Source organism: Trichogramma pretiosum, unplaced genomic scaffold (assembly GCF_000599845.2).
Source record: "Trichogramma pretiosum strain Unisexual culture from Peru unplaced genomic scaffold, Tpre_2.0 scaffold19, whole genome shotgun sequence".
In the NCBI taxonomy this organism is placed as follows: Eukaryota; Metazoa; Arthropoda; class Insecta; order Hymenoptera; family Trichogrammatidae; genus Trichogramma; species Trichogramma pretiosum.
In genome coordinates, this window is record NW_019641707.1 from 1,342,692 (window position 1) to 1,354,669 (window position 11,978).

The 11,978-nt window shown below is 36.5% G+C and overlaps 1 protein-coding gene across 1 annotated transcript; it reads left to right on the forward strand.

Annotated features, from left to right (window-relative positions):
- The first annotated feature begins 4,026 nt into the window (after positions 1-4,026).
- Positions 4,027-10,872, forward strand: LOC106650927 (odorant receptor coreceptor). The gene is made up of 9 exons (XM_014369205.2): positions 4,027-4,240; positions 4,683-4,814; positions 4,883-5,266; positions 5,337-5,591; positions 5,840-6,078; positions 7,632-7,731; positions 7,797-7,901; positions 7,967-8,122; positions 8,308-10,872. The coding sequence occupies exons 2-9, from the start codon at positions 4,683-4,685 to the stop codon at positions 8,356-8,358; spliced, it is 1,422 nt and encodes a 473-aa protein (XP_014224691.1). The 5' UTR covers positions 4,027-4,240; the 3' UTR covers positions 8,359-10,872.
- Positions 10,873-11,978: the final 1,106 nt, after the last annotated feature.

Here is an 11,978-nt window from a genome sequence, read left to right on the forward strand (position 1 = left end):
TTCATCGAGCCCCACCAAAAATCCTTTTAAAAAGCGAAATCGCTGACCGATTCGCTTTGTGCGTATATAAAATAATATGTAACACGCAAGCCTACGTGAATCGAAGAAGGGTTGAATACACACAAGCGTTGAGCGATTTTCGACATGCTCGCGAGCGATTTCTCAAGAGAGAAAGAGAGAGAGAGAGACGGCTATTTTCCATTATATGTACATACGTTCGCGGTTCGTTGACGCCGATATGCTCGTTTGAATTCGTTTCTTTCTTTCGCGTGCAGCAGGTGTTTTGTTGATATACCCTGGCCAGCTAATCGAATTGTCGAGGAATAAATTCAGATGTATCGAGCATGAGGCATGATTTGACTTTTTTTCAAATTTTTTCCGGTTGCAAAGCGTTTGCGCGTCCCGTTCATGCATATTTCACGAGATTTAGCAAACCAAAAAGTATAAATTTACAGCGTGACCGTGTAATGCACGATATTCATTCGAATATAAAATAGAAAGTATTGTGCGACTGTGTATAAAAAAAAGAAACAGAGTTGAGTGAGTTGAGAAACTTAACAATTAACTGAAATTAATCAAAAAACACGAGAAAATAATTGCAATCGTGAAACCTCTGTTGCGTGATTTGCATTTTTTTGAATATGTCTTTTTTGCAAGAGCGGGAAAAAGACTCTTCACGCAGAGCAGTCATCAAAGAGTAATCAAAACTTTGGTCATTATAGAACCTCGGGCCGCTCATTAACGGGAGTAACAAGAGCAATCAGTCGCGCAGCTGTAACAAACACTTTTTTATTATCTTCTCTCGTACTTTTTCTTCGTCCTTGTCGAAGCTGGCACAAAAAAGTCCTATACAAAAATTTTTGCTCGCTAAGCCGTAACAGACAACGGCAATCATCATCTTGCTATCGTGAATCTATTTTGAAATGTCGCACTGCCTTTCGCATAGACGCAATTGTTTGTCAAATGTAAACCTAAACGTGCAAAAAGCAAACAAAAGTTCTGTCTCGGAAAAGCGGAAAAAAAGAAATCGACGAGCTTGACGCTCTTCGCTTTTCATTCATCGAGTTTCACTGTTATATTGTTTCACGGAAATAATCGCGTGCGTAGTTTTTTTATTGAGTTTTATAATTTGGTTAGCTTTTAGGGTTATATAAAAAAATATAATACCTGTTCGCATTCCAAAGTTATGAGGCTAGAAATAACGCACGAATTATAGCATTTCACGATCAATGGTGCATTACTGTGACAGTAAATGGCACCAAGTAAAGTTCAATGAATGAAATGACATCGTTTCAGCCGAAATAACGCACATGTGTGTTCGGATTAAATGCAACCGTTTTTTTTTATACCTTATTTGTATATTTATTGATTGATATTTAAGCAATTTAATTTTTGAGCTACGCTGTTTGAGCAATAAATCAAACAACACTGAGTACACATAAAAAATAAAAATACCATAGTACCGTAGTAAAATTTGTTAAAGCATAGTTTGTTTTTGAATTTATGTAGTTTTTTCTCTGGCATTTTTCTTAAAACATTTATTTGTTTCAATTAAATATATTTTAGTAGCAAAATACTGTATTATACTATTGTGCCCTAACGTGATGCTACTAAAACTGTCATCTCCATAAATTATATGGTTGATTGGTGTTGAAAAAAATGTAAATGATAATATTTTTTTAAAGAAATTTGAATACAAAGCATTTTTTTTTAAACTATTTTTACCAACTCGTACAGCTATAAATAGATGACTCATTTGCTCTTAGTATTGTTTTATTTTCGATCGACGAGTAGGCGCTGTAATAAAGTAGGCAACTCATGAAAAGCATCTATAGGTTTTAAAAAAGTTTCAGAGCCTGGACCGATTGCATAAAATGGAACTTGTTTGTTAACATCAGTTCGGCATGTGCCGGTAGCAAGGACCAAAGTAACATCGTCAAATACCTGGAATTTATTCAGAATTATAGAATGTTGTTAAACAATGATTATACAAACAGATTCAAGCAACAATACATTGATGACAAATAAACAATACCTGTCGATTCAATATAAATTCCAATACTATAGGAAAATCATGCGCATCGGCAGTGGCAATTATTAAATAACCACGCTTATTTGATATTGCTTTATGGTCATGAAGTAATCGATGAATGAGGTCACGAAAGCCAAAATTATAAACGGACGACCACTGCATAGGTTTTAAATTCGATAAGTCGATATCCTTAATTTTGGTCATTTCTTGTAAGAGAGCTTCGAAAAAATCGTTTTGTACATCTTTTAATGACTCAGATGCATCTATAGTGAAATGGAAATGATTTATTCAAATTCATTTACTTTCTAAATGAAAAATTTAACTTTGTTTTTTTATACCGATGATTTGGTGCTGTGACGCACGATTTTGGTGTATTTTCTTGGAATTGGCAATATCAGAATTTTCTGCGGTAACTTCATACAATACACCTTTATTATAAGTGATTTATTAGTGTAATTTATCAATTAAAAATTCATACAAAAATGTAATATTAATCAAGCCATTTTACTTGTTGCCATTCCTTTTGAGTTTTGAGCCCATGATAGCAATGAATTCACGTTATTTTTCAATAAATTTTCACAGCTACAATTTCTAGACTTTTTTGAGCAGCTCTGTGAATTACAGTTTATACATTTTCTTCCGATACGAACAATTTTAAAAAGACATAGACAGAGATATTTTGACTAAAACCTGTAAAGATCCTTGGATTGGAAATACATCTTGTATTTTCTGCATCATTTTTTCTGTATATGACAACAGCTCAACATTTTTGACAAAGAATAAAATGGCGTTAAAAGGTACTCTTTCTCGCGCTAATTTATTTGAATTTTGCCTAATTAATCTTACAAATGGAAATGTAGAATTATTATTAATATTGGCAGATTGCCTGCAACAACATAAAAGATTTTGAAATATATTCTTACTGAACGGTAGCAAGAACGCATTCATTTTATTTTATAATTTTGCTATGCTAACCTTTCATTTGATGCGAATTCTGTAAATACTGTTGGGTTATTGCGTTTCATTACTTTAACATCTGAAATAATGTACCCAATCAAACGATTAATGCTTAAATATATTCATATAAAATTTAGCAGAATAAATCATTTACCGAAAAAATCAGTTTTATTCATAAAACCACAGCTATTCGATGCAAACCAAAATAACGGAAAAAAGATTAACAATTTTTTCGAAATTATCATTTTCAATGCCAATGTATTCTTGCAAAAATCAATCTTTAATTCTCAACAGCATAGGAACAGTAAAATGATTTTAATTCGTTAAAAATTGATATCAAGTTCTCTAAAATGAGATCATGCGCAATCGGGAAACAATTTTCTTCATAAATAATGATGTGAAACTATATAGGTAAATAAATGGTTACTAAGTAACTAATAGTTATTATTTATTGCTTTATTTGTTGAATTTTTTGTGAATAAAATAAAATTGCTTGCATTATAACATGAAATTTTTAAACTTGGATCAATAATCATTCTGACATTGATTCATTTATTTATGAAAAATTGAAAAAATAAAATTTTACAATATTTAATCGACAGAAAAAGTTTTCTGCTTGGAACTCGACATTTGAAAGCGCAGGTAAAATAAAATCATTTCATTTGTTATTTTGATGAATACTCTTTATAACTTTTGTCATTCTCATAAACTTCCAAGTAAGCAGTTGTACTTTTAATGCGCAACTGTAATGTTTTTTAAGAGACATATGAATCGAAAAACTCGCGTTATTCGCGTTTGTTTCTATCGATGTAACTTATAGACCCATCAAAGTTATATATCGTCGCCTTTTGCAGGTGGGTATCTTATAGACGATGAATTATTGATGGGCCTCGCTTGGGGGCAAGTTTAGCTCACAGCTGTGTACAACAGGGGTGTGGGTGTGTGTTTGCGTGTAAAGTACGTGTATAGATAACAACCGGTCGACGGTAGCTAACGATTGGTCCACGTTTGGCCTCAGTGGTCATAGAGTCGCGCACACACGGACCTTAGAGACTTTCTTTACGGTCACCAACGATCGGCGGGCTTAGTCGAGTAGCGACGAGCCATGCATTAGCGCAAAATCGCGCAATGTATGCCATCACCCTTTAAAGCTTGTCACAGTTTTGCAAAATTGGCATCAAGTGATTAACAGCTAACGAAGATTAACATAATTTTTATATCTCCTCGAGTGTGGTCTAATTAATCAGCAAGGTAGGATCAACTTATAATTAATTATAATCGTGGCGTTGCATTATTTTGTTTTTCCCTCGAGGAAACTTGCTTCCGTGTTCGTGTTTGAGTGATGATTTTTTTGTGAACTAAGTTTTTCAAAAATTACTGCAAGATATTTTTTTGGTGTTTTAAATTTGTTTAAAAGGTAAGACCAAATACCAACTTTCAAAAATCTAAAATTTCAAGAGGTAGAAACTGAAAACTGACTGTTTGGTTTTCATGGATTAAATTTTTCTAATCATTAACATTTTTCACCTAATAAAATCCAGTTCTTACTTAGTTCTGGTAATAATTACTATGGAAATAAATCGGCTTTAAATATTTTTAACGGTTGGCTATTGCAAAAAATGTGAATAATACAGCGAAGTAATAGAGCGCGAAAGTGTTAACCATCTAATCGTCACAATTTATTCATCTTCAGATGATGAAAATGAAGCAACAGGGTTTGGTAGCAGACCTGCTACCAAACATACGAGTGATGCAATTTTCTGGTCACTTCATGTTCAATTATTACAACGAAGGACTGAAGTTTCCCCATAGAGTATTTTGCATCGTAAGTTTCGAATCTTCCAACACGATAAATTTTCTACGGAGCAGCATCAAGTCCAATTTTTATTTTAGGTCTCGTTTCTTCTCATACTCGTCCAATACTCGATGATGGGTATAAATTTGGCAATGGAGGTCGGCGATCCCGACGACATGGCTGCCAACACCATCACCATGCTCTTCTTCATCCATCCGATCGTCAAAACGATCTACTTTGCCGCGAGGAGCAAGACGTTCTACAAGACTCTGGGCATCTGGAACAATCCGAACACACATCCGCTGTTCGCCGAGAGCGACGCGCACTACCACTCGGTGGCCGTCCAGAAGATGAGGAAGCTGGCCACCTTCGTCGGGGCTGCTACGATATTCACCCTGTTCGCTTGGACGACCATCACGTTCTTCGAGGACTCGGTCAAGACCGTCGTCGACAAGGAGACGAACGAAACAACCATCATACCGGTACGTGCGGGCATGTCACACCTGTTTCTAAACTGTTTTACTCAACGGTTGCGACAAATATTTAATTCAGATACCGAGACTGCCTATTCGGGCCTGGTATCCGTTCAACTCAATGAAAGGTTTCGGTCACATCATGGCCTTCGTCTATCAATTCTACTACCTCGCCATGTGTCTCACCCTCTCGATCTCTGTGGACGTTCTATTCTGCTCGTGGCTGATCTTCGCCTGCGAGCAAATCATGCATCTGAAAGCCATAATGAAGCCGCTCATGGAGCTCAGCGCGACACTCGACACGGTCGTGCCCAACAGCGGTGACCTCTTCAAGGTAACTTATGCATTATATTTTGCGTTGCGTGAACTTGCACCTTTTTAAAGTCGCATATAAGATAATGTAAGGGCAAGGTTCAAGAAGTTAACTGCACGTAGGTCAAATTCAATTGTACGATCAAAAGGCCAAGTGCGGCTTTATCAGCGCGCGAAAGCTTTGTGTCGCCACGCACAAAAGACGGCATTGAACGAGCATGAATAACTCGGATTTTTTGCGTGTTTATGCGTATATGTTAATATGCGAAGGCGGGTAGCGACGATCATCTGAGGGACACTAACGGGGTCCAGCCAGCCGGCGACGGAATCGTCGACAGCGACGTGCGAGGAATCTACAGCAACCGACAGGACTTCACGGCGACCTTCAGACCTACCGCGGGTACCAATTTCAATGGCAACGTCGGACCCAATGGCCTTACCAAAAAGCAGGAAATGCTCGTGCGTAGCGCCATCAAGTACTGGGTCGAGCGCCACAAGCACGTCGTCAAGTAAGCAAAACCCCTTTCTCTCATTACTATATTTAGCTCAACTAGATTAATGATTTTTCACTAAAGCAACTATGTCCGCGCCGTATGTTCATATGCAATTAGAGGGGGTTCCTTGGTCTCGTTGGAAATAGTCAAGAAATGCTGCTTAAGCTCGCATCAATTACCGTACAATAATGTCCCTGAACTAATTATCGAGTTTCGATGCGTGTACATAAGTTGATGAAAAGTCTTGTTTTGTTTCGCGCGACAGTACTAATGCGATCGGAGTATTCACAATAATTAATCTATTTTCTCTAATGATCGGCTCCCATTGTGTACTCGTCGATGACGAGTCCAACTTGAGCGCGTTCTGAACATAAATCAACCGAAAATAGCAAGCAAGCATGGGGGCTGGCATCTACCATGTCGAGCTAATTGCGCGACAAACAGTCCTTGTTACGTAGTTTGTTCGAGAAATGTTCTCTTCTTTAGGTAGATTCAAAACATTATTGACTCGTTCGATGCATAATTGAACGGGACTGCCTACGCTCGAGTCTATGCTGTTTTACGCATCATTATTTCCCCTCGGAAACTCGTTCAAATATGCATTACGCACTTTGTATGTATATTATAGCCCGTCTTTACATCGTGCCGCGGTGCACGTCGAGTGCAATACCGATCGACGAGCGATGGGCAAAAAAAATTTTCCGCTCGTGTTTAGTTAAAAATAAGACACCACAGACAATCGATGCTGAAATCATCCGCCATGTATTTTCATGCTAACTCATTTTAAATGATTGATAAATTTCAATAATGTACATTTAATTGAACGTCGCTCCGAGGCACTCCAAGTCTCGCGAAACGAGAAAACGACAATGAGTATTCGCGAGCGATAAAAATGCAAAGTTTTAAAAAGCATCGCGCAGTACTATCTTCTTGCCGCCCAAGCAGTTATCCATATCACTTTACACGCGATCGAGCGTATACACATCCTTGCCTATTTCACACACAGTCGAGTATTTATATACATCGAGATTTACATACTAGTTTTGAGCTTTGCCTCGTGCGAATGTACCGGACTTTTTTTCATCGACTTACGCTAACATCGATCGATATCGATACACTCAAAGCTTGTGTGTCCGTATTTTGTCGTGAATATAATGGCAGGTTTGCTCGTCGCTTGGGCTTTATATTCAATGATATCGCGCGACAATGCGTTCGCGTCAAAGTTCGATCATTTCTATGGACTGAATAATTCAGGCGGTCACCCGGGGAAATTAGCTATTAATTTTGCTGACGACGGATTTAAAACTTTTTCGTACTTACGCTCTGTTATTGGTTTGAATCTATATAAAATGACGTCAATTTTAAACTACAAAACGTTAATTACTTAACTTCGTTTTTTTATTCTTTATTGTTCTTTTTAAATTTTTGTTCTTTCTAAAAATGACGTTTATCGCGTCGTTGAAAAATCGATTTATCATAAATTCATCAATGTCATGGATTATAAAAATAAGGATGTTCTTTTTTTTATTGATTCTTATAAATAAATTGATAATCCATCATCGTTCCAGACTTGTTACTGCGATCGGAGACACATACGGTGTTGCTCTGCTCCTTCACATGTTGGCAACCACCATCACTCTGACTTTGCTAGCTTATCAGGCTACAAAGGTAGGTAGATGTTTCTTTCTGAAATAACGAAGTGTTTTACATGAATCGTTCAATTTATTTTTTAGATCAACGGAGTAAACCCCTACGGAGCTACTGTAATAGGCTACTTACTTTACACGCTCGGTCAAGTATTTCACTTTTGTATCTTCGGAAATCGGCTTATTGAAGAGGTGTGCGCACATTGAATTTTAATTCGTTTGGCATCGATAACGTTTTATCTCTTTTTCCTCAACAGAGCTCATCTGTCATGGAAGCCGCTTATTCATGCCATTGGTATGATGGATCCGAGGAAGCCAAAACGTTTGTGCAAATTGTGTGCCAGCAATGCCAGAAGGCTATGTCCATTTCAGGGGCCAAATTCTTCACTGTATCGCTCGATTTGTTCGCTTCGGTAAGCATTTGATAATCCAATTTTTAACGAAAGAGAGCTTTGAAAAGCTCCTTTTAGCAATGCACTCGCGAATAAATCGTTTGTGAATGAAACCGTCCAGCTACAAATTAATGCAAATTGTCTAACAATCATTTATCTGTGTCTCGTCGTCTTAATTTTAATGGAATTGCCTTGTTTCTGTGAAGGTCCTTGGAGCCGTGGTTACTTACTTCATGGTGCTGGTACAGCTGAAGTAAACTCGAAATTTACTTGGAAAACTCGAGTCAACGTATTACGGTCCGCTTTCGAAATTTGCATCAGTATTCGCTATTCATCATCTATAGAACGCAAAGTTCTTGTGAAAGTGCGCGCAGTTTTCAGCAGTTCAAGCGAAAATTTCTTATACTGAGATCATTAGCTGAAAAACTAAGTATCATCTCTTCATAATCTCTGTACTTCTTGAATGGAAGACAGTTCATCCATTTATTTGCAGTTAATTTATTTTTTTATTTTCTATTCTAAGGTAATTTCATTAATCACTATTTTATTAAATATTTTTGGTATAATTTTTTTTCCAAGTAATTTTTCATTAAATAAAAAATTAAACTTGAAATGCTAGTTTATCATTTCTGAGGGTATTTGTATTTTATTTATCTAAAATTTTTTAGTTTATTACTTTACCTATTTTTTATTAAGCTTAAAAAAGTCAAAGATTTTGTAATTTATTTACTAAATTCAAATATCTCTAGGATAAATAGTCTTGGTCAACAACTTTGCTATTATATACCTTTTAGTTTAAAATTATTCACTTAGAAAAACTGGGGAATCTATATACGCTCTAAAAACCAAGATGATAATATATACGTTTATAAAAAAGAATAAATTTATAAAAAAAAACTTCAAAAAGTAATAGCTACACTGATCACACTTCGTTACAAATTTTTTAAATAAACTCGAGTAAACATAACTAAAAACACTGTTTAATTTTTATGATAATTATAATGAATGTGTAAAAAACAACACAAAACAATTTACGTGCATAGATCAGCTGTAGTTCAATAAGTGAGCTAGAGCGTTATTTAAATTACATAATTTCTACGAAATAATACAATAATTTTTCTCGAAATTGATCAAAAAAAGTTTCTTGAAGCTCTGACGCATTAATTGAAGAAGATAGTTTTGCAGTATTATTTTTCCACATAAAATATTCTTACAAAATTAGTTAAGGGTAGTCATACACCAATTCACTCATTTTTGTCATTTTTGTAATATAAACCACAGTTTAATGTCAATCTACATTTTCAACATAAAATTGACATCTTTGAGCCCTAAAAATTGGGAAAAAAGTTGCAGAATAGTCCTTTGCATCTTAACATAGCTTATTTTTGCTATTTTAGCCTTTCGGCACTGTGGATAAGGATAGTGGATAAGGATAGACTCTTTGCCAATAGGAATTGGCAAAGAGCAGTGAATCGGTGTATGACTCCCCTTAATGTACCTCATTTTTGGTTAAGAAGCTAATTTTTTTTAAATATCAATGTATAACAATTATTTTCACTGTAAATATGACGCAATAATATTTGGTAACTTGTAATGCGATGGCTTATTTTTATAAATAATCAAGTCAATTTGTTTGAATAATACTTAACTGCTTGAAACTATTATGTTTAAGAAATGAAAATATATAATAAGGTCTATCACGATGAACTTTGCTTAAATAACAATAATGCATCTGTGATCACAATGTATAGAGATCGTTTTCCATACTATCATTAGACCTATAGCATCGAGTCAGATAATTCTCTGGGACAAATTGAATTATTATTTGAGAAAGTGTTATTGCATGGTTTTAGATATGTTTTATTACTATTTTAAAGATTGATAAATATGAAATTACGTATATGCCATACAATAAAAAAACGATATCGGATTTCGGGATAATTGAAACTTAATTTAATCTTTAGAATTCCATTAATTATTCACAATTTAAAAAATATTATCTAAAATAAAGTTTTGATATATTAAGTCGTACAAAAATAATTGCTTAAGAGGATGGGTTTATTATTTTTTCAATTGTAATATATTAGTAAAGTAGAAAGTTTGTAAATATTTTTCTTAAGAGAGTGTCAGTTCGGCTGCCAAAGTATGCGAACATAACTTATAGGTAAAGGTATAAATAACGTAGCATTTAGGTATACATAGATAAGATCATTTTGCCGCCTAATAGACTCTCTTTTTTCAATACTATGAGTTTGATTAAATTTTTCTTCATTCATTTTAAAGTTTAGTAACGTGAAATATAATCTATAAATCTTAGTCACTGCACTAACTTTTTCTTTAAAAACCTATCTTCTTAAGAATATTTTTGGGCCAATGAAAGAGTCTAAATATAAGTAAAAAGTTTAATACGACAACTCAATTATTCAAATTGTTATAAAATTTCCAGAGTTTTTATTCTACGATACTTAGAAGAGAAATGATATTTATTATTACACATTCCCAGATATTTTATTTTACCATGAAGGATTGTGTTTTTAAAACATATCCTTTTTTTCATTCTATAAGTTTCATAGATTTATGATTGTAAGACGTATGGTTTTTTTAAAAAACTTTTTCTATCATTTCTTTTTATATCAAAAAAAATCTAATAAGTTACTATTACTGTATTTCATAGTTTACAGCAAAAAAAAAAAAACAAATTCGATTCGATAGCGAATTGACACTGTAAAATTCAACGTTATTTCCTTAATAAAAAACAATAAAATATTCTCTCCAAGTTGTCTGTGAACCTTTTGAAAAAAAACTAAAACTCTCATACATATACTATTGGCAAAGGGGGAAGGGGAGGTATTTCCAACCACGAGGCGCACTGCTCTGTTCGACTGTGCATAAAGCTCGCAAGTATATGATCTTCCAATCGATTGTTTCGCGCGAAAGCGTCGGAAGCAGTATCGGCTCTATACTTATACGTAAATACATGAACACATACACGCACACACAGTGGCATATAGGAGTAGTAGCACATTTCCAGTTCAAAGCGCTCCGTAGCAGCGGTAGCAGTAGCAGTAGCAGCAGCAGCGCAGAGCAGCATCCAAACTGACGCATGCGTCGGGTCCAGCGCGAGAGCGAGAGCCGAAGCTCCATCGCAGTGTGTGTGCGTGTGTCTCTATGTACGTGTGTAAGGCTAGCGCTGGAGCTTGCGCGGAAGGGGGTGAACTTCGATCGTCTCCACGGGGGTTGGCCGCGTTAGGTTGGTCGTTTTGGCTTTGCTAGCGTGCTGCTGCGCGCCGCGCGATGCTGCTGCTGCTGCTGCTGCCACGCACACGTACACGGACACGGGCACACAGACATAGAGAGCAGAAAACTAGCGTACACCTACACAGACAAACACGTACGTGAAAACTATCCTTGTCAACGCAGTCAGTGCCGCCAGCTCAGCCATAATAGCTCGCACTCCAATACACTTGCGCGCGAGGCTGTACCGAGGGGCGAAGAAAAAAAGAGGAAGAAGAAATCAGCCTACGACGCGACGCGCGAGGCCCCCGTGAGTGTGTGCAAGCTCGGCTGCTGCTGTTTTTCTCGCGAGTCGCGAGGCGTGCAGTAGTAGTATACGTGCAGTGCATTGCAGCGTAGTGCGTGTCGGAGGTGCGTGTGACTCTGCCGTTGTTTTTTTTTTTTGGCGTTGACCCGCGAGGACGCGCATGTTCGAGGCAGATAATAATAATAGGCTGCCTGCGACGATCAGCCACGGAACGAGGAGGCGTCGCGCGTAAATCGAGCCCGGACCACAGGCAGAAGGGATGATCTGTTGCTGCTGTCGCAACTGCCTGAATTCCACGAGACGACGAGGACGGGTGGCGAAGCCGAGCCTCCGCCG

Coding starts and splice junctions, on each gene's coding strand:
- LOC106650927 (XM_014369205.2), top strand. CDS start 4,683: ATGATGAAAATGAAGCAACAGGGTTTGGTAGCAGACCTGCTACCAAAC. Junction 5,592..5,839: donor ACAGCGGTGACCTCTTCAAG/GTAACTTATGCA, acceptor TAATATGCGAAG/GCGGGTAGCGACGATCATCT. Junction 6,079..7,631: donor CGCCACAAGCACGTCGTCAA/GTAAGCAAAACC, acceptor TCATCGTTCCAG/ACTTGTTACTGCGATCGGAG.